At 48.8% G+C, this 25,332-nt stretch overlaps 1 protein-coding gene across 4 annotated transcripts in view; it reads right to left on the bottom strand.

The window, feature by feature from the left end:
• Nucleotides 1-25,332, bottom strand: part of LOC119968715 (1,4-alpha-glucan-branching enzyme-like) — a 707,296-nt gene that overhangs the window by 102,286 nt on the left and 579,678 nt on the right. For all 4 annotated transcript variants that reach the window (XM_038801318.1, XM_038801319.1, XM_038801320.1 and 1 more), the window contains exon 13: nucleotides 22,057-22,241. In XM_038801318.1, the coding sequence (XP_038657246.1) occupies nucleotides 22,057-22,241 (185 nt within the window). The remainder of the gene's footprint in view (nucleotides 1-22,056; nucleotides 22,242-25,332) is intronic.

Raw genomic sequence — 25,332 nt, 5'->3', positions numbered from 1 at the left:
TGTTCTATGAATGTCCTTCATAAATTTAAAAGCCTCTCTTTAAATCACATTTCTTCTGCCTCAGCTTAGCTGGAAATAGTCCCAAATCTCAACTCTTTTCTGGTAACCAGCATCCTTTTACTGATTCTTGAAGTGCACCATCTGCTCTCGACGTCTTCCATCCAAAATTCTAACCCACCAGCTTCCCAGTCTCAGTCCCCTGCTTAAATATATCACAGTAAGAAGGCTTACAACACCAGGTTAAAGTCCAACAGGTTTGTTTCGAATCACTAGCTTTCGGAGCACTGCTCCTTCCTCGGGTGAATTTACATCAACTGAGGAAGGAGCTGTGCTCCGAAAGCTAGTAGTTTGAAACAAAACTGTTGGACTTTAACCTAGTGTGTAAGGCTTCTTACTGTGCTCACCCCAGTCCAACGCCAGCATCTCCACATCATAAATATATTGGACAGGATTCTCCGACCCCCACACCGGGTCGGAGAATCGGCGGGGGGCGGCGTGAATCCTGTCCCCGCCGTCCGCCGAATTCTCCGTCACTGGAGATGTGGCGGGGGTGGGAATTGCGCCGCGCTGGTTGGCGGCCGCTCGCAGTGACCCCCCCCGGCGATTCTCCGGCCCGCGATGGGCCGAAGTCCCACTGGTTCTTTGTCAGTCCCGTCGGCATAGATCAGACTAGGTCACTTAGCGACAGGACCTAGCGGTGTGGGCGGGGCGATCTGGCCCTGGGGGTGCCCCCACGGTGGCCTGGCCCGCGATCGGGACCCACCAATCTGCGGGTGGGCCTGTGCCATGGGGGCACTCCTTTCCTACACGTCGGCCGTGTCAGCCTCCGCGATGGCTGACACGTAGGTGACCCCCCCCCCCCGCACATGATGAAGTCAGCCGCCGCTGTCGCTCCCATGCATGTGTGGACTCGCGCCGGCTGGCGGAGTCCCTTTGACCCTGGCCCCCTTCTGCACTGTAAATTCTAGGAATCTATGATTCATCTTGACAACATGATCAGTCGGCAGGTCGTCAGCCTCTATTTCCCAGGACTCCGGCCAATCCCAACACATTCGCTTCACCACGTTTTTCTTTTGGGTTTCGGAGCACAAAAATAGAGTCGAACAATGGGACTGATTTTGATTCCTTTCTCTGAAGATCTAGCATGGACACACCAGGCTGAACATCATCCTTCTGTGCCTCCCCGGACAGGCGCTGGAATGTGGCGACTAGGGGCTTTTCACAGTAACTTCATTGAAGCCTACTCGTGACAATAAGCAATTTTCATTTCATTTTCATTCATTTCATATGTACCACCTTCTGCGTAAAAAGAATTGCCTCGCACATCGGTTCTAAACTCTCCCCCACACACTGTGGTAATTGTGGCAGTATACAAAACACAACAGCCAATTTTCACACAGCATGCTTGCATAAACTGGATATTGCCCGGGTCATCAGTTTAGAAATTTTGATGGGATGATAGATATTGACCTGGGAGAACTTCCCTGCTTTTTGTTGGAGTCATGCCGTGGGATCGATTCCCTCATCCGAGAGAGCAGATCTTGGGCATCTCACCCAAAAGCTGGAAGCTCTGACAGTGCAGCAATTTGTCAGTACTGTGCTGGAGGGTCAGTCTGTACTCCAGTTGCTGGAATGGAACTTGAATGCAAAACAATCTGAATCAGAGCTAAAATTGGTTCCTACTGAGACATGGCCGATAAGAGAGAGAAACAGGAGAACAGCAAATGGTCAATTCACATTTATCCATGCAGACGTTCCCTACAGTCCAGCTCGAGCCCGATTGTACTGGGTTTAGGCGGTTCTGGAGAAGCAAGTGTACTGAAAGATTATACAAACGAAAGCCTGAATACATCATCTGGCAGCGCATTGCAAGTCACCGATTATTATATTCTAATTATTTTACAAAATCAATACATTCAAACCCAAGAGGCTTTATTGACTATGCAGAGGCAAGAGCAAGGTGACTGCTCACAATCCTACTTGTTGGCACCATTCATCATTATTTGTGCGAGTTAGAATGCTTACTAATAGTCTCATCATTCCAAATCAGAGTCCAGTCCAAAGCACAGAGAGAGTGCATTTTATTAGACACAATTCAGCAGTCATTAAAAAGCCCAATTCTGTTAATATCAGAACAGATGCTGGACATTTACTTATGTAAATTACTGACATATAATTAATAATGTTATAATTTAAATCCTCGGCTTTATTTTTCAGCCACAACTAAACAACGTGTGTTCAGAGGGATCCCTGTTTAGTACTTGGAGCAAACAAATATCAGAATGAAATTGTGAATTTCACAGCAATCTTCAATGTCAAAATTGCTCTCAGTGAAATGCATTAAGCAGGGAAAAACCTGAGCTGCTACAACTGAGCATTAGGGCTGGCCTCAAGGTTTATTCTGGGCTAAATATCTTCTCTGCCTCTCTGTCTAACTACAGGTTTGATCACAACATCTAGAGTGAAGCAGCGGGGATGCTGGATGGATGAAGGGTCCCTACTTCAGGGGTGGCATTGACTCCCAGTTTTTAGTGATTCAGGCCGGCACGAATGGTTTACAGCACAACTCAAAGAAGAATAAAGAGCAATCCCAGTGCCTGGGCCAAAGATTTAATCACCACAGTCTGGGCGATCTGATTGGTCTCCACATTGCCGTTAATGGCATTCTGGTGCAAACAAAACAGTTCCCACAATCCTCAATCTCATGAGACTCATTGCACTTCAAAGCTGGACAAAAGAAAATGCCGGAAACGTTGGTTTGTCCCAAGAATTCATTACTTCAGCGTGCGAGGGAGCGGGAGGCGGAGGCTACGTGAGATCGAGACAACCTGAGTGGGGGAGCGCAAGACTGAGAGCGCAAGAGAGCGAAAGTGTGGGACTGTGAAATGGCGACAGTGTGGGACTGTGAAATGGCGACAGTGTGGGACTGTGAAATGGCGACAGTGTGGGACTGTGAAATGGCGACAGTGTGGGACTGTGAAATGGCGACAGTGTGGGACTGTGAAATGGCGACAGTGTGGGAGTGTGAGAGAGCGACAGTGTGGGACTGTGAAATGGCGACAGTGTGAGGGAGCGACAGTGTGAGGGAGCGACAGTGTGAGGGAGCGACAGTGTGAGGGAGCGACAGTGTGAGAGAGCAACAGTGTGAAAGAACGACAGTGTGAAAGAACGACAGTGTGGGACTGTGAAATGGCGACAGTGTGAAGGAGCGACAGTGTGAGAGAGCGACAGTGTGAAAGAATGACAGTGTGAAAGAACGACAGTGTGGGACTGTGAAATGGCGACAGTGTGAGAGAGCGACAGTGTGGGATGGGGAGAGAGCGACAGTGTGAGAGAGCGACAGTGTGGGAGTGTGAGAGAGCGACAGTATGAGAGAGCGACAGTGTGAGAGAGCGACAGTGTGGGAGTGTGAGAGAGCGACAGTGTGAGAGAGCGACAGTGAGAGAGAGCGACAGTGTGGGAGTGTGAGACAGTGACAGTGTGAGACAGCGACAGTGTGAGAGAGCGACAGTGTGAGAGAGCGACAGTGTGGGACTGTGAAATGGTGACAGTGTGAGAGAGCGACAGTGTGAGGGAGCGACAGTGTGGGAGTGTGAGACAGCGACAGTGTGAGAGTGCGAGACAGCGACAGTGTGAGAGGGCGACAGTGTGGGATGGGGAGAGAGCGACAGTGTGAGGGAGCGACAGTGTGAGGGAGCGACAGTGTGAGGGAGCGACAGTGTGAGAGTGTGAGAGAGCGACAGTGTGGGAGTGTGAGACAGCGACAGTGTGAGAGAGCGACAGTGTGGGAGTGTGAGAGAGCGACAGTGTGGGAGTGTGAGACAGCGACAGTGTGAGAGAGCGACAGTGTGGGAGTGTGAGAGAACGACAGTGTGGGAGTGTGAGACAGCGACAGTGTGAGAGAGCGACAGTGTGAGAGAGCGACAGTGTGAGAGAGCGACAGTGTGGGAGAGCGACAGTGTGGGAGTGAGAGAGAGCGACAGTGTGGGAGTGAGAGAGAGCGAAGTGTGAGAGAGCGAAGTGTGAGAGAGCGACAGTGTGAGAGAGCGACAGTGTGGGAGTGAGAGAGAGCGACAGTGTGGGAGTGAGAGAGAGCGAAGTGTGAGAGAGCGACAGTGTGAGAGAGCAACAGTGTGAGAGAGCGACAGTGTGAGAGTGCGACAGTGTGGGAGTGTGAGAGAGCGACAGTGTGAGAGAGCGACAGTGTGAGAGAGCGACAGTGTGAGAGAGCGACAGTGTGAGAGAGCGACAGTGTGAGAGAGCGACAGTGTGGGAGTGTGGGAGAGCGACAGTGTGAGAGAGCGACAGTGTGAGAGAGCAACAGTGTGAGAGAGCGACAGTGTGAGAGAGCAACAGTGTGAGAGAGCGACAGTGTGAGAGAGCGACAGTGTGGGAGTGTGGGAGAGCGACAGTGTGGGAGAGCGACAGTGTGGGAGAGCGACAGTGTGAGAGAGCGACAGTGTGAGAGAGCGACAGTGTGAGAGAGCGACAGTGTGAGAGTGTGAGAGAGCGACAGTGTGGGAGTGTGAGGGAGTGACAGTGTGACAGAGCGACAATGTGGGAGTGTGAGAGAGCGACAGTGTGAGAGAGCGACAGTGTGAGAGAGCGACAGTGTGAGAGTGTGAGAGAGCGACAGTGTGAGAGAGCGACAGTGTGAGAGAGCGACAGTGTGAGAGTGCGAGAGAGCGACAGCGTGGGAGTGTGAGAGAGCGACAGTGTGAGAGAGCGACAGTGTGGGAGTGTGAGAGAGCGACAGTGTGAGAGCGCGACAGTGTGAGAGTGTGAAAGAGCGACAGTGTGAGAGAGCGACAGTGTGGGAGTGTGAGGGAGCGACAGTGTGAGAGAGCAACAGTGTGGGAGTGTGAGAGAGCGACAGTGTGAGAGAGCGACAGTGTGAGAGAGCGACAGTGTGAGAGAGCGACAGTGTGAGAGAGCGACAGTGTGAGAGAGCGACAGTGTGAGAGAGCGACAATGTGGGAGTGTGAGAGAGCGACAGTGTGAGAGAGCGACAGTGTGAGAGAGCGACAGTGTGAGAGTGTGAGAGAGCGACAGTGTGAGAGTGTGAGACAGCGACAGTGTGAGAGAGCGACAGTGTGGGAGTGAGAAAGAGCGACAGTGTGGGAGTGAGAGAGAGCGAAGTGTGAGAGAGCGACAGTGTGAGAGAGCAACAGTGTGAGAGAGCGACAGTGTGAGAGTGCGACAGTGTGGGAGTGTGAGAGAGCGACAGTGTGAGAGAGCGACAGTGTGAGAGAGCGACAGTGTGAGAGAGCGACAGTGTGAGAGAGCGACAGTGTGAGAGAGCGACAGTGTGAGAGAGCGACAGTGTGGGAGTGTGGGAGAGCGACAGTGTGGGAGAGCGACAGTGTGGGAGAGCGACAGTGTGAGAGAGCGACAGTGTGAGAGAGCGACAGTGTGAGAGAGCGACAGTGTGAGAGAGCGACAGTGTGAGAGAGCGACAGTGTGAGAGTGTGAGAGAGCGACAGTGTGGGAGTGTGAGGGAGTGACAGTGTGACAGAGCGACAATGTGGGAGTGTGAGAGAGCGACAGTGTGAGAGAGCGACAGTGTGAGAGAGCGACAGTGTGAGAGTGTGAGAGAGCGACAGTGTGAGAGAGCGACAGTGTGAGAGAGCGACAGTGTGAGAGTGCGAGAGAGCGACAGCGTGGGAGTGTGAGAGAGCGACAGTGTGAGAGAGCGACAGTGTGGGAGTGTGAGAGAGCGACAGTGTGAGAGAGCGACAGTGTGAGAGAGCGACAGTGTGAGAGAGCGACAATGTGGGAGTGTGAGAGAGCGACAGTGTGAGAGAGCGACAGTGTGAGAGAGCGACAGTGTGAGAGTGTGAGAGAGCGACAGTGTGAGAGTGTGAGACAGCGACAGTGTGAGAGAGCGACAGTGTGGGAGTGAGAGAGAGCGACAGTGTGGGAATGAGAGAGATCGAAGTGTGAGAGAGTGACAGTGTGGGAGTGAGAGAGGGCGAAGTGAGAGAGAGCGACAGTGTGAGAGTGTGAGAGAGCGACAGTGTGAGAGTGTGAGACAGCGACAGTGTGAGAGAGCGACAGTGTGGGAGTGAGAGAGAGCGACAGTGTGAGAGAGCGACAGTGTGGGAGTGAGAGAGAGCGACAGTGTGAGGGAGCGACAGTGTGAGAGAGCGACAGTGTGAGAGAGCAACAGTTTGAGAGAGCGACAGTGTGGGAGAGCGACAGTGTGAGAGAGCGACAGTGTGAGAGTGTGAGTGAGCGACAGTGTGGGAGTGTGAGGGAACGACAGTGTGACAGAGCGACAATGTGGGAGTGTGAGAGAGCGACAGTGTGAGAGAGCGACAGTGTGAGAGAGCGACAGTGTGAGAGAGCGACAGTGTGGGAGTGTGAGAGAGCGACAGTGTGGGGGTGTGAGAGAGCGACTGTGTGAGAGAGCGACAGTGTGGGAGTGTGAGAGAGCGACAGTGTGGGAGTGTGAGAGAGCGACAGTGTGAGAGAGCGACAGTGTGAGAGTGCGAGAGAGCGACAGTGTGAGAGAGCGACAGTGTGAGAGAGCGACAGCGTGGGAGTGAGAGAGAGCGACAGTGTGAGAGTGTGAGAGAGCGACAGTGTGGGAGTGTGAGAGAGCGACAGTGTGAGAGAGCGACAGTGTGGGAGTGCGACAGTGTGAGAGTGTGGGAGAGAGCGACAGTGTGAGAGTGTGGGAGAGAGCGACAGTGTGAGAGAGCGACAGTGTGAGAGTGTGGGAGAGAGCGACAGTGTGAGAGTGCGACAGTGTGGCAGTGTGAGAGAGCGACAGTGTGAGAGTGTGGGAGAGAGCGACAGTGTGGGGGTGTGAGAGAGCGACAGTGTGAGAGAGCGACAGTGTGAGAGAGCGACAGTGTGAGAGAGCGACAGTGTGAGAGAGCGACAGTGTGAGAGTGTGAGAGAGCAACAGTGTGAGAGTGCGAGAGAGCGACAGTGTGAGAGTGCGAGAGAGCGACAGTGTGAGAGAGCGACAGTGTGGGAGTGTGAGAGAGCGACAGTGTGGCAGTGTGAGAGAGCGACAGTGTGAGAGTGCAAGGGAGTGTTTCGAGGGTGAGAGCATGAGAGCGTATTAGCATGCGAGCATGCACTTGTGAGTATGTGCGCATGAGAGAATGGGAGTGTTTCCGTGGGAGAATGCACAAGCAGGAGTCGGTGTGCGTGGGTGAGCTTGTCAGTGTGCATGTGTAAGACAGTGTGGTGTGCGTGAGAGAATGTGTCGGTGAGAGAGAGAGTATATGTGAGAGTGTGTGTGTGTGAGCGACTGTGTGCCAATGCAAGTACCTGATACCACCTACGTGTGAGTGTGAGTGTGCTTGTAAGTGTGCATGGCTCCTGTGCTTCCTATGATCACAATTCTTACAGGTTACACTTTGTCGAGGAGTTTCCAAATCAATGTCGATTACAGAAATTTAGTGTTTCCACATCGTACACAGGTCTCTCAGCATTGGAACTCTGTATGTAAGATTTACTCAAAACATACTGAAATCTGCACCCCTCCCTCCCCATTACAACATTTAGAGAGTTTTAACAGCAAGGAAGTGATTGCGTGGTAACAAGCAGAAACCAAGAGGAAAGGAAGGAATAATATAGCTTTCTGAGATAAATGACAATAAACTTGCAGTGACCAACTAGAGCGTCAGTGACCAGGATTCTGATTCTTCGTCAAGTAAAATTGCGAAAATTTATAACAACTTGCAGGGGCTGGTTTAGCTCACTCAGCTAAATCGCTGGCTTTTAAAGCAGACCAAGCAGGCCAGCAGCACGGTTCGATTCGGTTCGATTCCCGTACCAGCCTCCCCGAACAGGCGCCGGCTTTTCACAGTAACTTCATAGAAGCCTACTCGTGACAATAAGCGATTTTCATTTCATTTTCATCTCATTATATAGCAACTTTTACCCAGTAAAAATCCCAACATAAATTTCTGAACAAAATTTGACCAAACGAAAGCAAAATGGGTAATAGGGCCAATCCATGGCTTACAAAGGAAATTAGAAATCGTAATCAACACAAGGAGGAAGCATACAAATTAGTCAAGAAAAATAATAGGGCTGAGGATTGGGAGCAGTTTAGAATTCAGCAAAGAAGCTCGAGTGGATTGATTAAGAAGGGGAAAGCGCTATACCAACATAAGCTTGCAGGGAACATAAAGACTGACACTAAGAGTTTCCATAGATATGTGAAGAGAAAGAGATTGGTAAAGAGAAATGGGGGCCCCCTACAGACAGAAACAGGGGAATTAATAATGAGGGACAAAGAAATGGCTCAGCAATTTAATACATACTTTGGTTCTGTCTTCACAAAAGAGGACATAAATCAGGGCCGGGATTCTCCCCTACCCGGCAGGCGGGGGGATCCCGGCGTACCGGAGTGGCGAGTGCCACTCTGGCGTCGGGCCTCCCCTAAGGTGCAGAATTCTCCGCACCTTTAGGTGCTGGGCCCACGCCGGAGTGGCTCCCGCTCAGCCAACCGGCACAACGGCCTTTGGCGCCCCGCCGACCGGTGTCGGGGCTGGCCGACAGGCCTTCGCCGGTCGGCGTGAGTCTCGCATGCGCCGGAGTGACAGCGGCCACTGACGAAACCCTGGCGCATGCGCGGTGGAGGGGGTCTCTTCTGCCTCCGCCATGGTGGAGGCCGTGGCGGCGGTGGAAGAAAAAGAGCGAGAGAGCGACAGTGTGAGAGAGCGACAGTGTGAGAGAGCGACAGTGTGAGAGTGTGAGAGAGGTGGGCCCCGATCGCGGGCCAGGCCACCGTGGGGGCACCCCCCAGGGTTAGATCGCACGTGCCCCCCAACAGGACCCCAGGGCCAGCTTGCGCCGCCTGCTCCTGCCGGCACCAGAGGTGGTTCAAACCACGTCGGCGGGAGAGGCCTGACAGCGGCGGGTCTTCGGCCCATTGCGGGCCGGAGAATCGCCGCCGAGGGCCCGCCGACCTGTGCGGGGAGCCCGCTGACCTTCGCGGCGATTCCCGCCGCCGCCGATTCCCGGGTGGCAGAGAATTCCGGCCACAGTGGGGGCTGGATTTACGAAGGCCCCGGACGATTTCCCGACCCTGTGGGGGGTCGGAGAACTCCACCCCAGATCCCAGAAATGTTGGAGAATGAAAGGTTTAATGAGAGTGAAGAACTGATGGAGGTCAACATTTGTAAGAGAAATGGTGCTGGGAAAACTGATGGGATTGAAGGTGGATAAATCCCCAGGGACTGAGAATCTGTATCCCAGAGTGCTTAAGGAGGTGGCTCTGGAAATAGTGGATGTATTGTGGTCACCTTCCGGGATTCTATAGACTCTGGATCTGCAGATGAAAATGCAATGAATGAAAATGAAAATCGCTTATTGTCACGAGTAGGCTTCAATGAAGTTACTGTAAAAAGCCCCTAGTCGCCACATTCCGGCACCTGGCCGGGGAGGCTGGTACGGGAAAGATTGGAGGGTAGCTCACGTCACTCCAATATTCAAGAAGGGAGGAAGAGAAAAAGCAGGGATTTATAGACCAGTAAGCCCAACATCGATAATGGGGAAAATTCTTGAATCCATTATCAAGGACTTTATAGCGGGACATTTGGAAAGTAGTGGCAGGATCAGTCAGAGTCAGCATGGATTTAGGAAGTGGACATCATGCTTGACAAATCTGTTGGAATTCTTTGAAGATGTAACCAGTACAGTTGACAAGGGGGAGCCAGTCGATATGGTATATTTGGACTTTCAGAAGGCGTTGGACAAAGTCCCGCAGAAGAGATTATTGTGCAAGATTAAAGCGCATGGGATTGGGGGATGTGTATTGAGGTGGATAGAAAACTGATTGGCAGAGAGGAAACAAAGAGTAAGGATTAATGGGTCCTTTTCAAATTGGCAGGCAGGAACTAGTGGGGTGCCACAGGGATCAGTGCTGGGACCCCAGCTATTCACAATATATATTAATGATTTGGATGGGGGAACAAAATGTAACATCGCAAAGTTTGCAGATAATACCAAGTTGGATGGGAGGGTGAACTCTGACGAGGAAAAAATGAAATGAAATGAAAATCGCTTATTGTACGAGTAGGCTTCAATGAAGTTACTGTGAAAAGCCCCTAGTCGTCACATTCCGGCGCCTGTCCGGGGAGGCTGGTACGGGAATCGAACCGCGCTGCTGGCCTGCTTTAAAAGCCAGCGATTTAGCCGAGTGAGCTAAACCAGCCCCTATGCAGGGATCCTACAGCATGATCTGCACAGGTTGGGCGAGTGGGCAAATCAATAGCAGATGCAGTATAATTTGGATACGTGTGAGGTTATTCACATTAGAAGCAAAACAGGAAGGCCGATTACTACCTGAATGGTTGTAAATTGGGAGAGGGGAGTGTGCAGCAGGACCTGGGTGTCCTCGTGCACTATTCGCTGACGGTAAGCATGCAGGTGTAGCAGGCGGTAAAGAAGGCTCATGGTATGTTTCTTTTTTACATTTGGTGTACCCAATTCATTTCTTTTCCAATTAAGGCGCAATTTAGCGTGTCCAATCCATCCAGCTTGCACATCTTTTGGGTTGCAGGGGTGAAACCCACGCAAACCCCGGGAGAATGTGCAAACTCCACACGGCCAGTGACCCAGAGCCGGGATTGAACCTGGGACCTCGGCGCCGTGAGGCAGCAGTGCTAACCCACTGGGCCACCGTGCTGCCCTTGGCTAATGGTATGTTGGCCTTCATTTCAAGTTGGTTTAGAGTACAGAAGCAGGGATATATTGCTGCAATTATACAGGACCTTGGTGAGGCCACACCGAGAATATTGTGTGCAGTTTTGGTCTCCTTCTCTGAGGAAGGATGTTCTTGCTCTCGAGGGAGTGCAGCGAATGTTTACCAGACTGATCTCAGGGATGGCGGGACTGTCACATGGGAGAGTTTGACTATGTTAGGATTATTCTTGCTGGAGTTCAGAAGAATGAGGGGGGATCTCATAGAGACTTATTAAATTCTAATAGGACTAGACAGGGTAGATGCAGGGAAGATGTTCCCAATGATGGGTGTGTCCAGAGCCAGGGGTCACAGTCTGAGGATTCAGGGTAAACCAGTTTGGACAGAGATAAGGAGACATAGCTTCACACACAGAGTGGGGAGCCTGTGGAATTCATTACCACAGGAAGTAGTTGACGCTAAAACATTAAATATATTCAAGAGGTGGCTGGATATAGCACTTGGGGAGAATGGGATCAGGATATGGGGAGAAAGCAGGATTAGGCTATTGAGTTGGATTATCAGCCATGATCGTGATAAATGACGAAGCAGGCTCGAAGGGCCAAAAGGCCTCCTGTTCTATGTAAGCCATTGAAAGGGATATCAGGGCATCCTGCCAAAAGCTTGATCCAATAGGTTTGAAGGAAGTGTCTTCAAGGAGTTGGGAAGCCTGTCTTGGGATCATTCAACTCCTCCACAGTCTGTAATCATCTTCGGCAGTTGCCCATGTCAAGATTGGTTCCTCCTTGTGGATGGCTGGATCAAAGTCAGTTCTGACTGTGCGTTTGCAGATGCCTTCCCAGCCCTCTCTTAGCTCAGGATCTTTTGCAGTGAGGACACTGACTGTCGGTCAATCGGGCTGGTGGGGGATTATTCGATCGGGTATCTGCCCGCTCCATCTCTCTCACATTCTCTCTCACAGGCTGCTCTTGTTGATTGGAGCAGACCTTTGAGATCGTCTTTGAAACATTACCTTTGGCCACTTTGTGAACAATCTCCCTGGCGTGGCTCTGAATAGAGGATATATCTGGTCAGTCCTCAGTCAGGTATTCTAACGACATGTCTCATTCATCACAGCTTCTTTTAAAATTTTTTTTAGAGTATCCAATTCATTTTTCCAATTAAGGGGCAATTTAGCGTGGCCAATCCACCTAGCGTGCACATTTTTGGGTTGTGGGGGTGAAACCCACGCAAACATGGGGGGAATGTGCAAACTCCACACGGACAGTGACCCAGAGTCGGGATCGAACCTGGGACCTCAGCGCCGTGAGACTGCAGGGCTAACCACTGCGCCACCGTGCTGCCCTCATTCATCACAGCTGATGTGAGGTTGTCATGGCCTGAGACACGGCACATCAGCATCTTTGTTTCTTTTTGTCCTCCCATCATGAATCTCAATTGAAGGCATTAGATCGAATACACATGATTTAAGTGGCTTTGGTCTGCCTCATGTTCGGGACAAGTCCCAGGTTCTCATTGGCTTTGGTGAATATGGCAATATTGATGTTCTTCTTCAGAATGAGAACCAGCTTGTGCATCATCAACATACTGTAGCTCTATTGTAGAAGTGGTTGTTGTCTTTGTTTCAACCATCAGTAGTTGGAGAATTTACCCCCAGTGCGATAAGTTATGACCATACCTGGGCGGAGCCTGACAGGGGAAGCTACAAGGTTACTGCAAGAACGATTGAGAACGGTGTTGGTCCAATGACATACCTCAGTTTGATGCCAGTTTTGACAGGGAAGGGGTCTGTAATGGAGCCTCTGCATAATACTGCTGCTTGCATCTCATCATGTGCGAGCTAGAGGGTGTTGTGATGTTAGCTGGACATTGTGTCATTGTCGCACCTTCCTTGTGAGAACAAGGAGTCATAGAACATAGAACAGTACCTTCAGCCCACCATGTTGTGCCGACCATTTATCCTAATCCAAGATCAGCCTAACCTACACCCCTTCGATTTATTGCTGTCCATGTGCCTGTCTAAGAGTCGCTTAAATGTCCCTAATGACTCTGACTCCCCCACCTCTGCTGGCAGTGCATTCCACACACCCACCACTCTCTGTGTAAAGAACCTACCTCTGACATCTCCCTTATACCTTCCTCTAATCACCTTAAAATTCTGTCCCCTTGTGACAGCCATTTCGACCCTGGGGTAAAGTCTCTGGCTATCCACTCTGTCCATGCCTCCCATCACCTTATACACCTCTATCAAGTCGCCTCTCTGCCTTCTTCGCTCCAGTGAGAAAGGCCCTGGCTCCCTCAACCTTTCTTCATAAGACTTGCTCTCCAGTCCAGGCAGCATCCTGGTAAATCTCCACTGTACCCTCTCCAAAGCATCCACATCCTTCCTATAATGATCAGAACTGGATACAATATTCCAAGTGTGGTCTAACTAGAGTTTTATAAAGCTGCAGCAAAACCTTGTGGCTCTTAAACTCAATCCCCCTATTAATGAAAGCCAACACACCATACACCTTCTTCACAACCCTATTAACCTGGATGACAACTTTGATGGATCTATGTACGTGGACTCCAAGATCCCTCTGTTCCTTCACACTTCCAAGAATCCTGCCTTTAACCCTGTATTCAGCATTCAAATTCGACCTTCCAAAACGAATCACTTCACATTTATCAAGGTTGAACTCCATTTGCCACTTCTCAGCCCAGCTCTGCATCCTGTCAATGTCCTGCTGTAACCTGCAATAACCCTCAACACTATCTGCAACTTCCCCAATCTTCGTGTCATCGGCAAACTTACTAACCCACCCTTCCACTTCCGTATCCAAGTCATTTATAAAAACCACAAAGAGCAGAGGTCCCAGAACAGATCCTTGCAGGACACCACTGGTCACCAACTTCCAGGCAGAATACTTTCCATCCACTACCACTCACTGTCTTCTTTCGGCCAGCCAATTCTGTATCCAGACAGCCAAATTTCCCTGTATCCCGTGCCCCCTAACTTTCTGAATCAGCCTACCATGGGGAACATTATCAAATGCCTTACTGAAATCCATATACACTACGGCCACTGCCCGACCATCATCAATATGTCTCGTCACATCCTCAAAGAATTCAATGAGGCTTGAGAGGCATGACCTGCCCCTCACAACGCCATGCTGACTATCTTTAATCAAACTATGTTTTTCTAAATGATCATAAATCCTATCTCATAGAATCCTTTCCACAGTGACTGCTCCTTTCTTGTTTCTAACTTCCACCCATACTGACTCAGTAGACAAACCCTCCTCAACTACCTCCTTTTCTGCAGCTGTGATGCACTCCCTAATCAACAATGACACTCCCCCTCCTTTTACCTCCCTCCCTATTCTTGTGAAAACATCTAAACCTTGGAACATCTAACAACCATTCCTGCCCCTGTGAAATCCCATGTCTCCGTAATGAAATTAAATGAAATGAAAATCACTTATTGTCGCAAGTAGGCTTCAAATGAAGTTACTGTGAAAAGCCCCTAGTCGCCACATTCCGGCACCTGTTCGGGGAGGCTGGTACGGGAATTGAACCGTGCTGCTGGCCTGCCTTTATCTGCTTTAAAAGCCAGCGATTTAATGGCCACAACATTGTAGTTCCAAGTACTGATCACTGCTCTAAGTTCATCTCCCTTATTCCTGACACTCCTTGCATTGAAACAGATGCACTTTAACCCATTCCACTGAGTGCAACTTTGCTCTATCAACTGACTATCCTTCATCACAGACTTGCTGCATACTATTTCAGCCCGTTCAACAGCTACTCTATCCTCTGATCAATAGCTCTGGTTCCCATCCCACTGCCAAACTAGTTTAAACCCTCCCGAAGAGCTCTAGCAAACCTCCCACCCAGGATATTGGTGCCCCCCCCCCCCCCACCCCGTGTAGGTGCAATCCCTCCTGCATGTACAGGTCCCACCTTCCCCGGAAGATATCCCAATGATCCACATATCTGAAGCCTTCCGTCCTACACCAGCCCTGTAGCCACGTGTTCAGCTGCACTCGCTCTCTCTCCTTGCCTCACTTGCACGTGGCACCGGTAGCAATCCTGAGATCACTACTCCGCTTGTCCTGCTCATTAGCTTCAACCTATCTCCCTAAAATCACTTTTTAGATCCTCATCCCTTTTCTTAGCTATGTTGTTGGTGCCTATGTGCCCCATGACTTCTGGTTGCTCCCCCTCCCCCTTAAGAATCCTGTAGACTCGATCCAAGACATCCCTGGCCCTGGCACCCGGGAGGCAACATGCCTTCCGGGAGTCTTGCTCGCGACCACAGAATCTCCTATCCCTTCCCCTAACCATTGAGTCTTCTATCACTATTACTTTTCTATTCTGCCTCCTTCCCTTCTGAGCCACAGAGCCAGACTCAGTGCCAGAGACTTGGCTGCTAGGGCCTTCCCCCGGTAGGTCATCCCCCCCAACAGCATTCAAAACGGTATAATTGTTTTGAAGGGGAACGGCCACGAGGGATCCCTGCACTTTCTGCCCGTTCATTTTCCTTCCTCTGACTGTAACCCAGCTACTCTTTTCCTGTACCTTGGGTGTGGCTACCTCCCTGTAACTCCTCACTATCACTCCCTCTGCCTCCCGGATGTCCGAAATTCATCCAGCTCCAGCTCCAGTTCCCTAACACGGTCTCTGAGGAGCTGGAGTTGGGTGGACTTCCCGCAGGTGTAGTCAGCGGGGACACCAGTAGTATCCCTCACCACCCACATCCTACAGGAGGAGCATGCAACTGCCCTAGCCTCCACCCCCTCTGATCTGAAATCACAAAGAGATTTAAAGGGGAAAAAAAGAAAGATTAAACACCCGTTAGGCCCTTATACTGTTGCTACTTTCCCAAGTGAACCCTCGAAAATTGGTGATTCTGCGAAATGAAAGAATGATAGCTTGCTGCCCGCCCAAAAAAACAAACACAAAAAATAAAATTAAAAAAAAAATTGAAAATTTAAAAACTCAAATTAAAAAACCCCAAAACAAACAAATCTTTCCTTACAGAATGTAGCTGCCCTGTGGACCAACTGGAACTCCGCCCTCCGACTCTGCTCCCAGTCAGCTGTACTGTCTGTAAACGCCCGGCTCCCTTCTCGCTCTTTGAGGAAATTAAATGAAAGGAGCACCTTACTCCCTCCTCACCTAACTCCCTCAGTCACTAAACTCTCGTTATAGCACTCAAATGCACCCAAATTCAACACTCCCTCAATCATCAAACTCTCACTATAGCACTCAAATGCACCCAAATTCAGCACTCCCTCAGTCACCAAACTCTCACTTTCGCACTCAAATGCACCCAAATTCAGCACTCAGTGCAAACAAAGTCTGCACTGTAGCTGGCTCACCTTTATACTGTGACTCTTGCCTCTGAAAACTAGTCTAATCCAATTAAGTAATGAACAAGCTCCAGCTCCAGTAACACCTCTGTTTAAAGCTGATTGAAAACTCACCTTCTTCTAAACCCAAACTTGCACTCCCTTTTTGGTTTCTTGACAGCATTGTTGTTGAGGTTTTCTTTGCACTTCAGCCCCACGCTCCTGATCTATGGCCATCCGGTGAGGAAGGGGGCGGTGAAGGCGGAGGGCCTCCTCGTGAACCTGCTCCTGGGCCTGGCCAAACTTGCCATTTCTTGGTCCAGGCATCGGGCGACCGAGGGGGTTGTCCAGCCTGACTGCCCATCTTCCACGGCTTCGTTCGCGACTGGGTGTCCTTGGAGAGGGAGCATGTGGTGTCCACGGGCACACTTGAGGCCTTCCGTGCTCGGTGGGCACCGCAGGGGTTGGATTGCCTTATCGACCCCGATTCTCACACTTTAATTTGACAGGCTTTTGAAAAGTTTTTGTTTCCTTTCTTGTTCCTTTTGGGCTGTGCTTCACTCGTTGTTTTGGAGCACTCCCCTCTTTTGTTTTATCCATCAGTTACTTTATGTTATTTTGCTTGGTTGTCACAACCAGCATCATGCCAGTGTCAGAGGCGGATACTGGCCTAATCCTGCACGTGTAGATAAACGTGCAGGTCATAAATTCACAAAAAACACCAAATTTTTTTTTTTTTTTAAATAAATAAAAGACAAACAAAAATATAAATTAGAGTAGTGAAACCCTATAAAAGGTCTAAACCCAAACAGCAACTTTTAAGTAATTAACTGAATAAAATAAAGACTAGACTTTAGATAAAAATGAACATACACATCGTGATGTGCTCTGAGCTTTTCTTAAAGTTGGAGTGTCATGAAGATCACGTCAGTTGTTCCGGTTGGAAATCGCACTGGAACTCTCCTCGACAGTTGGCAAGAGGCTGTGTCTTCGTGTTTCAGGGATAACGTTAGGACCAAGCGTTTTGTTGCTTTTCAGATGGTGAACAGCAGTTATCACTGAATCGAGAATGATTGTCCATCTCACTCCTGATTGTATGTTGTGGGAGGTTCTCCAGCTGGTGCAATTCTACTGTGGAGTTCAGACCGAGTATAGGTATTCGCCATGTTCAGCGCGTTCTGGGATCACTGTTTGAGCAGACTTTGTAAATTCGGGGCGTTTGCAGTGCCCCAACCCAGCCTCCCATCCGCCAGTTCCCTCTCCGCCTATCGTACTCACCAATTCCCTCCACCACCCTCCTTCTCCCTCCCATCCATTCGCAGATTCACTTGCTTCCTCGCTCACAGCGAGGGTTTGGGAGAGGGAAGTGACAAGTGGAAGAGGGGGTCATTAAGCGGCAGCATCGGCGACTGGAAGGCAAGTGGGAAGTTAAGAGTTACAAGTTGTAAGATTTCACAAGAGGGTTTTTAGGCCAGTTAGATTCAAGGCAGCCAATAGATTTTTAATGCAGAAATTACAGGTCAGGAACGCAATTCACGGGGGTGGCACGGTGGCGCAGTGGTTAGCACTTCATAGCCTCGAGGTCCCAGGTTCGATCCCGGCTCTGGGTCATTGTCCGTGTGGAGTTTGCACATTCTCCCCGTGTTTGCATGGGTTTCACCCCCACAACCCAAAGATGTGCAGAGTAGGTGGATTAGCCAGGCTAAATTGCCCCTTAATTGGAAAAAATGAATTGGGTACCCTAAATTTATTTTTAAAAAAAGAACGTGATTCACCCTTATCACATGATTTCTTAAGGGCATGCCATTTTCTCGGAACACGTCAGGAATGTTGGACGAGGGATCGCTGCAGTTCTGCAACGTTCTCCTTCCAGTGGGTGTTGACACAGTCCTGTCTTTGAGGAGAGTCTTGCCACATTTGATTTGATTTGATTTATTATTGTCACATGCATTAGTATACAGTGAAAAGTATTGTTTCTTGCATGCTGTACAAACAATGCATACCGTACATAGGGAAGGAAGGAGAGACTGCAGAACATAATGTTACAGTTGTAGCAAGGTGTGGAGAAAAGATCAACTTAATACGAGGTAGGTCCATTCAAAAGTCTGATGGCAGTAGGGAAGAAGCTGTTCTTGAGTCGGTTGGTACGTGACCTCAAACTTTGGTATATTTTTCCTGATGGAAGGAGGTGGAAGAGAGTATGTCCGGGATGCGTGGTGTCCTTAATTATGCTGGCTGCCTTTCTGAGGCAGCGGGAATTATAGACAGAGTCGATGGATGGGAGGCTGGTTTGCGTGATGGATTGGGCTACATTCACGCCCTTTTGTAGTTTCCTGCGGTCTTGGGCAGAGCAGGATCTGTACCAAGCTGTGATACAATCAGAAAGAATGCTTTCTATGGAAGTTGCATCTGTAGAAGTTGGTGAGGGTCGTAGCTGGCATGACAAATTTTCTTAGTCTTCTGAGAAAGTAGAATCGTTGGTGGGCTTTCTTAACTATAGCGTCGGCATGGGGGGACCAGGACATGAAGCTCTCGGCCTTTTCTACTTCATTCCCATTGATGTAGACAGGGGCATGTTCTCCACTACGCTTCCTGAAGTCGATGACAATCTCCTTCGTTTTGTTGACATTGAGGGAGAGATTATTGTCGTCGCACCAGTTCACCAGATTCTCTATCTCATTCCTGTACTCTGTCTGGTCATTGTTTGAAATCCGACCCACTACGGTGGTGTCATCAGCAAATTTGAAAATCGAGTTGGAGGGGAATTTGGCCGCACAGTCATAGGTGTATGAGGAGTATAGTAGGGGGCTGAGGACACAGCCTTGTGGGACACCGGTGTTGAGGATGATTGTGGACAAGGTGTTGTTGCCTATCTTTACTGATTGTGGCCTGTGAGTTAGAAAGTTCAGGATCCAGTCGCAGAGGGAACTGCCGAGGCCAAGGCACGGAGTTTGGAGATGAGTTTTGTAAGAATGATGGTGTTGAAGGCTGAGCTGTAGTCGATAAATTGGAGTCTGACATAGTCTGAGTCTTCGTTATCTAGGTGTTCCAGGGTAGAGTGCAGGGCCATGAAGATGGTGTCTGCTGTGGATCTGTTGCAGCGGTAGGCGAACTGTAGTGGATCAAGGCAATCCGGGAGGCTGGAGTTGATTCGTGCCATGACTAACCTTTCGAAGCACTTCATGATGATGGATGTCCTAGACACTGGACGATAGTCATTAAGGCAAGCTGCTTGGCTTTTATTTGGTACAGGGATGATGGTCGTCTTCTTGAAGCTGATAGGGGCTTCTGATTGTTGTAAAGAGAGGTTGAAGATGTCTGCGAATATCCCCACCAGCTGATCCGCGCAAGACCTGAGTGCTCATCCGGGTACCCCATCCGGGCCAGTGGCGTTCCATGGGTTGACCTTCGAGAAGGCTGCTCTGACGTCTGCAGTGGGGATCTCATATACAGGTTAATCCACATCTTCTGGGGTGGAGGGCTCGCTCTCGCTGACCTCTTGCTCAAAGCGGGCATAGAATGCGTTGAGCTCATCAGGGAGGGGCGCGTTGGAGCCGACGATTTTACATGCCTTCATCTTGTAGCCTGTTATGTCTTGCAGACCTTGCCATAGTTGGCGGGGATCCATATGGCTAGTCTGGGACTCTAGCTTGGTCCGGTACTGCCTTTTGGCATCTATGATGGATTTCTTTAGATCATATCTGGCTTTCTTGTAGAGGTCAGGGTTGCCTGACTTGAACGCCTCAGACCTAGACTTCAGCAAGCCGTGGTAACTTGGTAGTATGCTCTTGAGCTTGGCATGATTGAAGTCCCCAGCTACAATGAACAAGGCCTCAGGATGTTTTGTTTCAAGGCTATTTGTGGTGGTGAATATTTCGACCAGCGCAATTTTCACATTCGTCTGGGGTGGGATGTAAACTGCCGTCAGGATAACGGAGTTGAACTCCCGCGGAAGTGGGAAGGGGGCGGCATTTAGCGTCAGGTATTCTAGGTCTAGTGCTGTGATACATTCCTTCAACTGTATTGGCAGGCCACTCCCAGTTTCTTTCTCCCTCTCTCACTTGCACGTTTTACAGACAGGAGTATTAAATTCTGAATGCTGTTCAAACTTAAGCCACGTTTCCATCATAAATACGATATCAATTTCCTTCTATGTTCAATAATGGTTCTAATTCTTCTATTTTGATTTAATGTTTTCTGTATTCACATACATTCTTAATTCCAGCTATTTGGGATGCTGACTTCTTTCTCTGCTTTTTGCATCTCATTTTCTTATAACCCTTGGCCCTGTCCACAGCAGAACTTTTATCTCTCTCGACCTCACAGCGTGCTCTATTCCATTTCTCCTCCAGGAACGTTTTCTCAATCTTTCTTTCAGCTAAGCCTCTGCTTCTGTTGCAACAGCTTTATTAATCTTGCTCTCAATCGAGACTTTCAAAGTCGAGACTTTCCCATCCCCTGCCACATTTGTCTAAATCCTCCTCCATTGCTCGGTTTGCCCAATCCACAGGGGCACTGCCGCTGGTTCGCTTTAGGTCAAGAATGACCCATCAGTCTCGCCAAGGGTGGTGCTGTATGTCAGTCCCCAAGCAGACGTACTTAATAGGGAATCCCGATGTGATCCAGATATTTATCCATGGACGTTTGAATCTTTTTGTGCATTTGTTGGTCAAATGATTTGAAAATCAGGGCATGTGAATGGGTCTTGATTGTTGAGTGTTTTATGTCATTGGGGGCTGAATGGCAGTAGATAGCAGATTAAAATGTACGTGAAGTACATTTTTTTGTATTGTACGAATGAATGTAAGGGAATTTTTACCAACATTTGTCTCTTTAAAATTCAAGTAATTAAAAGGCATCACCACAGTCACATGGGTGGCGCAGTAGCACAGTGGTTAGCACCCTTGCTTCACAGGGCCAGGATCCCGGGTTCGATTCCCGGCTTGGGTCACTGTCTGCGGAGTCTGCACGTTCTCCCCGTGTCTGCGTGGGTTTCCTCCGGGTGCTCCGGTTTCCTCCCACAAATCCTGAAGACTGCTGTTAGGTGAATTGGACATTCTGAATTCTCCCTCCCTGTACCCGAACAGGCACCGGAATGTGGCGACTAGGGGATTTTCACAGTAACTGCATTGTGAATGTAAGTCTACTTGTGACAATAATAAAGATTATTATTATTGTTATTAACCAGCAACTTCTATTGGCAAGTTTGAGGTGGCTCCCCTTGTTCCACACACTGCTCTGTGAAGAAGAACGGGGTTTCCCCCACATCACATCTGGATCTTTTAGAGAACCTTGGAGGAGATTGATTGCTATTAATCTTTCTCTCTATTTTATGCAGCGCACAACCTGCGATTATTCTATTTGAAGTCTTGTTTGACAACCACTCCTTAAACGTCCTCTGGAAGGCATCAACTCCCTTCAACCGAATGCCAGGCTAACTGTAGTTACCATCTCCACTCTCCCAAACAAACTTCCATCTCACTCCCACCCCGTCCTGCTTGGCACAAATTCCCTGTATATCCAGTTTGACCCTCAGCTAACGTTGAAACGCTGTTAATTAATCAGCGGCCTGGACTATCTCGTTCCACCTCAACAGTGCCTGTCCCAGTCTCCCTCACCACCCAAACGTCCTATGAAGGAGGAAAATCTCCCTCCCTCAGGGAGAGAACGAGAGGAAGAGTGAGAAAGGTGAGTGACATCAAGAGAGAGAGTGAAGGGGTGGGTGAGGTAGAGCAAAAGAGAACAAAAGAGAAATTGAGGGTGGGGGAGCAAGAGCACGCATGAACGAGCGAGAGCGTGTGCGAGAGGGAGGAAATAAAGAGCAAAAGAAAGAGAAATAAAAACAGTAAATGCAATAAGGGCTCGGCAGGTCTGGCAGCTTCTGTGAAGGGTGAAACAGAGTTAATGTGCAACGTGTCTCGATAACTCTTCTTTGGAGTGGGGGGGAAAGAGAAAGCAAGATCGAGAGCAAGAGAGAACATCTGCATGAGTGAGAGCGAACAAGAGGGACAGAGGCAGAGTGCCTGAGGTCATGAGAAAGCGCCCACTTACCGGAGCTGCTGCAAGCCAACCGTATTTCTCTTCCAAGTTGTTCATGTCTGTGTCGAAAGTGTTCAGCTGAGAGTAGCGGAGGAGATGATTATCCAGCAGATTAAACTGCCGCCTGGCGTAATGGTAACTTTCATTGTTACCTATCCTGGGGAAGTCCAGCCACTCAGGGTGTCCAAATTCATTGCCTGTAACGAGGAAAGTAAATGATAAAAGCTTCGGAAACTGATGCAGAAGAACACAATATCCTGCCCTTACTAAGCAGCTGGTAACGGTCCTCTCACCCAGCTAACACCTTGTGGCAGGGGACCCTTCACTGCTTCATGTCACAGTGTTAGCCAAGGCCCAATAAGCGCGTGCGAGCTGATAGAGGGTTGTGGGTTCAAGTCAGAGTCTGGAGATTCTGGGATAAACTCCAGGTGGATATTTCCTGTGCAGCACTGAGGGAGTTCTGCACTGTCAATGATACCACCTCTTGAATTGGATATCAAGCCAAGGTCTGGTCTTCGCTCTCAGATCCCACAGCCATTGGAGGGGAGTTCTCCTTGGTCAATCCTTATCTCTCAATTCACATAATTGAAACATGTCACGGCTGATTGTGAGATTTTGCTGTGACATAGGAATCACCACATTTCCCACATTACAACTGTGACAATATTTCAAAAAAGACTTTACTGACTGGAAAGTGCTTTGGGATATCTTGAGATTGAGAAGGGAACTACATGAATGCAATATTGCTTCCCTCAATTTCCTGGTATCCTTTCCTTCAGCGACTGGGCTGAGACTGAAACAGGTCTCATTGAAATCAAGGGAAAGGTGAGAATTTATGAATGGTTCAAGCTTGCAGTGTGGGGCAGGGTCACACCCCTAGGGTGAGGCAGTGTGTTGACACCTGAACTGCAAAAATGTGTTTTATTTCTGCAAGAAACCTAACATGCCAATTAGCCGTCAGAAAGATTTAGAAATGTATTGCTGGGAATATTAGAACATAGAACAGACAGTGCAGAAGGAGGCCATTCGGCCCATCAAGTCTGCACTGACCCACTTAAGCCCTCGCTTCCACCCTATCCCCATAACCCAATAACCTCTCCTAACCTTTTTGGTCACTAAGGTCAATTTAGCATGGCCAATCCACCTAACGTGCACGTCTTTGGACTGTGGGAGGAAACCGGAGCACCCAGAGGAAACCCACGCACACACGGGGAGAACGTGCAGACTCCGCACAGACAGTGACACAGCAGGGAATCAAACCTGGGACCCTGTCACTGTGAAGCCATGGTGCTATCCACTTGTGCCACCGTGCTGCCCTGTTAATAGACAATTAATATTAATAGACAAACATTTAGTTTATTTGTATGACATTCTCCAACCTCTGAAGGGGGGGGGGGGGGGTGTTCAGCGATGATACCTCTTAAAACTGAATCGTTAGCATGCCACTAGAGTAGTTTAACATAAGTTGTTTTATTAAGGATTGAGATGAATTATAGGACTGAGTAATCATTACTAACCATTAAACACGTATTTTTAGGACATAGCAGTTATAAGTAATCAAATGAGATTTAGGATAGCTAACTTGACCAAAAGGACATTACTTCTGGCATCGTGTCTTTGTGAAACAATTCAGGGTGCTGGTTCTGTTGTTCTGTTTCTCACAAACAGTCAACACAGGCTGCTGGGATTGTAAACAGCTGTCAGGATGAGGATCAGTCATGTGGTGCTTGCGATTCTATTGGGTGAAGTTTAAACACTGCTTACAATTCTATTGGATAAGTTTAAAAGAAGCAGCTTCAGGGATTGGATTGTGTTCAATGGGGGTGGGCTGCCGTTTTTTGAACGTTGTATAATTACTGTGTTCGGGTCTTTGTTTGGCAGAACAGGTCTTGGCCGATATCCAGTCTGTTCTCCGTGCACACGTAACAAGCTTGATTAAATAAGCCATCTTTGTCCAGGTTGTCGTGTTTATTCCTCTCTGTACTGAGCTGAGCCACAGGGAATGACCCCACGTGGAAGCTGACTCAATACACAGGTTTTGAAACCACTCCTACATCAACCTCCACCACTCATTTAATTGACGAGGTCTATTTGAAATGGCTTCATGTTAGCCCTGAAACAGCACATAGTGAAATGTCACATAAGCCTGAAAATGAACTGCCTGCTAAAATCACTACGTTGAAGACTTAAATGAGCATTCTCGCATTATCTTAGGTGCAGTGTTCAAAGCACCTTGAGTAACACCTTAATTCAATGAATTCCATACAAAGAGAGAGAGAGAAAAAAAGAGAAATGTATTTATATTTATATTGTGCATTTAACCACAAGTTATTCTGGACTAATATTCAAATCTAAGCAGTTGGTGTTAATTAGTAAATGAACACTTGACTCCCAGAAACTGCAGAGTGTGGTGAACTCAGCCCAACGCATCACACAAGCTTGCCATCCTCCCACTGATTCTCTTGAAATCTCGCACTGCATCAGAAAGGCAGACAGCATTGTCCCACCCAGGCTTTGCCCTCTCCCAGACCCTTCCATCAGGCAGAAGATACAGAAGTCTGAAGACCCGCACATCCAGACATAGGAACAGCTTCTTCCCCACAGCTACAAGACTCCTCAACGACTCTCCCTCAGACTGATCTGTTCCCTGTAAGGATATTATTCAAGATGCCCTATGGTGCTCGTTTGGCCCTTGCGCCGCACTGTAACCAATCACTATTTGTTGATGTACCATTTGTCAATGTACTCTGTCGATTATTCTTTTGTCTTGTTTGTTCTCTTTTAAGTTTTAAGGAACTCGAGTTCCGACATTCTGTCACCACCAAATGTGGGACTGCGCCGCAGTGGTCAGATTGAAGGTAATCGTCAGATGCGTCACAATACTCCCCGTAGTCAAATAGCCACAGAAAGAGATATCATGGCTTGGAAACGAAGAGTAGTAGCACCAGATATAACACATAGTGTGAACAGGTATGAAGTTGTTCTAGGAATATTTGATTTGATTTGTTTCATTTCATTGCCTCGCCAAATGTAATGGGGTGACCTTTTTTCTCTCTTCACTTTGGCAGCAAAAATAAAATTCAGTTAAGTTAAGTGCGTGGTATGGAGGGCATTAGCTATGAGGAGAGGTTGAATAAACTCGGTTTGTTCTCACTGGAACGACGGAGGTTGAGGGGTGACCTGAAAGAGGTCTACAAAATTATGAGGGGCATAGACAGAGTGGATGACACCAGGTTAAAGTCCAACAGGTTTGTTTCAAACACTAGCTTTCGGAGCACTGCTCCTTCA

This window comes from Scyliorhinus canicula, chromosome 7 (genome assembly GCF_902713615.1).
Source record: "Scyliorhinus canicula chromosome 7, sScyCan1.1, whole genome shotgun sequence".
NCBI lineage: Eukaryota > Metazoa > Chordata > Chondrichthyes > Carcharhiniformes > Scyliorhinidae > Scyliorhinus > Scyliorhinus canicula.
Note: the sequence above shows the minus strand (reverse complement) of the source record. Positions and strands in the feature narration are given on the sequence as shown.